Consider the following 2839-nt stretch of genomic DNA (forward strand, 5'->3'; position numbering starts at 1 on the left):
ACTGGGATGTGGGCTGGGGGGGGATGCTGAGGGCAGCACAAGGGGCTGACAGTGCCCAGCCTGGCTGGGGCTGTGCCAGGAGGCCCCAGGGCCTCAGGACAAGGTGTCTCCTCACAGCCCTTGCTGGCACAGACCCTGCTGTGCCCCAGGGCACCAAGACTTGGCTTCTCTTTGTCCCCACCTGTCATCACTGCCTGCAGTTCTCTGCTCTGCCTGGGGCCTGGGGACACTTGCTCAGTCGTGTCCCTCTCTGGGACCCATTAAAAGTCCAAGAAACTTTGGAGTTGGATTCTGCCTTGGAGTTCTGCAGAGGTTTCTTCAGCTCCCTCTCAGGGACTGATGTTCAGGGCCTGAGCACAAAGCCCCAGAGGCTCATTAAAGTCCTTGTGCTGTGTCTGTGCTGCTGAGCTGGGCTGGGCTCCTGGCACAGAGGCAGCTCCTGCTCACCAAGAAGAGCTTCAAAAGCACATTTCTCTGGATGAGCAGCTCTTCTGCCAGCCCAGCAGGGCTGGGGCACTGCCTGCAGCCAGCCCGGGCACAGCACAGAGGCCCAGAGAGCTTCAATCAGTCAGGGCTGGGAAGGGGCTGAGAAGTGCCTGGGGCACAATCACTGCCAGCCCTTGGCACAGGAACCTCTGGCTGCAGGACAATGCAGCTGCAGCTCCTGGAGCCATCTCCTGCAGCTGGAACATGCCAATGCCTGCAGAGCCTGTGAGTACATTCTCTGCTTGTCTCTTGTGCAGAGCAGCCAGGGGTGCCCAGGGCTGTCCTGCAGAGCAGGATCCTGCAGCCCAGGGTGCTGTGCTGGGGCAGGGACTCTGCTGCCTGCCAGGGACAGCTCTCAGCCAGCCCTGGCAGCTGCTCCCAGCACTGGGGGACAAGATCTGGGTGGGAGAAGACAGCTGGTGAGGCTTGGAAGTGTTCTCCTTGTGTGGGGAGGATGCTGCATTGTTCAGGACTGCTCCCAGCATAGCATTTCACTGCAGAATTTAGATTATATAGGGAGCACAGCAAGGCAGGGGCTGCATAAAAAGGGAAATCCTGATTTTCATTCTACTGCTCTGTGTTGCCTGGATGGGAAATTGTACATAGATATTCATCCCTCAGGTAAGGCTGAGGAAAGACAATAAATTATCTGAGATCTGAATAAACCATGCAGTGAAAGAAATCAGTCTTTTGAGCCAGCATCAGTGTCGCTTTTCACGCCTCCTCAGGGTTGCTCTGACGTTGCCATCAGAGCCTGCAGAGCCAGAGCTGCCCCTGGGCAGTGCCTGAGCTGGGAGGGCTCTGCAGGGCAGAGCTGAGCCCCCAGGGCTGGGCTGGGCTCTGGCAGCACTGGCAGGGCCCAGCCCTGGGCACAGGGAAGCAGCTGCTGGCAGGGACAGCTCCAGGCAGCAGAGCCCTGGGCAGGCAGTGGGCGGAAAGTGACCCCAGGCTGTGCTGGGATATTTCAAGTCTTCTCCAAACCCAACTATTCCATGATTACTTTTTCTACAGGTCCCCTTGCCAAGACAGCACAAATGTTCAACAGCAGCTGCATCAGGCACTTCCTGCTGCTGGCATTGGCAGACACGCGGCAGCTGCAGCTCCTGCACTTCTGCCTCTTGCTGGGCATCTCCCTGGCTGCCCTCCTGGGCAACGGCCTCATCATCAGCGCCGTAGCCTGCGGCCACCACCTGCACACGCCCATGTTCTTCTTCCTGCTCAACCTGGCCCTCGCTGACCTGGGCTCCATCTGCACCACTGTCCCCAAAGCCATGCACAATTCCCTCTGGGACACCAGCAACATCTCCTACACAGGATGTGCTTCACAACTCTTTTTTTTTGCCTTTTTCATCTCAGCAGAGTATTTCCTCCTGACCGTGATGTGCTACGACCGCTACGTGTCCATCTGCAAACCCCTGCACTACGGGACCCTCCTGGGCAGCAGAGCTTGTGCCCATATGGCAGCAGCTGCCTGGGCCAGTGCCTTTCTCACTGCTCTCATGCACACGGCCAATACATTTTCCCTGCCCCTGTGCCATGGCAATGCCCTGGGCCAGTTCTTCTGTGAAATCCCCACAATCCTCAAGCTCTCCTGCTCACACTCCAACCTCAGGAAATTGGGACTTCTTGTGTTTTCCATCTTCTTAGCACTTGGTTGTTTTGTGTTCATTGTTTTCTCCTATGTGCAGATCTTCAGGGCTGTGCTGAGGATCCCCTCTGAGCAGGGACGGCACAAAGCCTTCTCCACCTGCCTCCCTCACCTGGCCGTGGTCTCCCTCTTCATCAGCACTGCCACATTTTCCAACTTGAAGCCCCCCTCCATCTCGTTCCCATCCCTGGATCTCACCCTGTCAGTTCTGTACTCGGTGGTGCCTCCAGCCCTGAACCCCCTCATCTACAGCCTGAGGAACCAGGAGCTCAAGGCTGCAGTGTCCACACTTATGACTGGATGGTTTTGGAAACATTAAAGTGCTGGCGAATTTCTTCAAATCACTTGTAATAGAAGTTGGTTTTGATACTTCTTGTTGTTCTCATTTCAGGAGTTCTGTTTCTTTGTTTTACTTTTTTCATATTGTCCAAAAATAAATGTCATTGTTATTCCCATTTCTTATTTTGTTACTCTTCAAGTCCCCTGTGGCCACAGGTTCTGTCAATGAGGGCCTGTGCTCTCAGTGGCTTTAGAGGAACTAAAGGATCTCCCAGCAGAGTTTTCTGCAGAGATGCCCTTGTGTTGCCTTCTCTGGAGCTGCAGCAGCAATGTCTGTGTGCAGAGCTGGGGCAGATCAGTGCTGGCCCAGCAGCTGTGCCCAGCAGCAGCAGCAGCACTTGGTATTGCCAGTGCTGCTGCCGTGGC

The 2839-nt window shown here is 55.7% G+C and overlaps 1 protein-coding gene across 1 annotated transcript; it reads left to right on the forward strand.

Moving 5' to 3' along the window:
- The first annotated feature begins 1499 nt into the window (after positions 1-1499).
- On the forward strand, positions 1500-2453 carry LOC118701240 (olfactory receptor 14J1-like). The gene has a single exon (XM_036405871.2). The coding sequence runs from the start codon at positions 1521-1523 to the stop codon at positions 2451-2453; it is 933 nt and encodes a 310-aa protein (XP_036261764.1). The 5' UTR covers positions 1500-1520.
- The last annotated feature ends 386 nt before the right edge of the window (positions 2454-2839 follow it).

The sequence above is a fragment of the Molothrus ater genome, unplaced genomic scaffold (assembly GCF_012460135.2).
Source record: "Molothrus ater isolate BHLD 08-10-18 breed brown headed cowbird unplaced genomic scaffold, BPBGC_Mater_1.1 matUn_MA534, whole genome shotgun sequence".
Taxonomy (NCBI): domain Eukaryota; kingdom Metazoa; phylum Chordata; class Aves; order Passeriformes; family Icteridae; genus Molothrus; species Molothrus ater.

Coding starts and splice junctions, on each gene's coding strand:
- LOC118701240 (XM_036405871.2), top strand. CDS start 1,521: ATGTTCAACAGCAGCTGCATCAGGCACTTCCTGCTGCTGGCATTGGCA.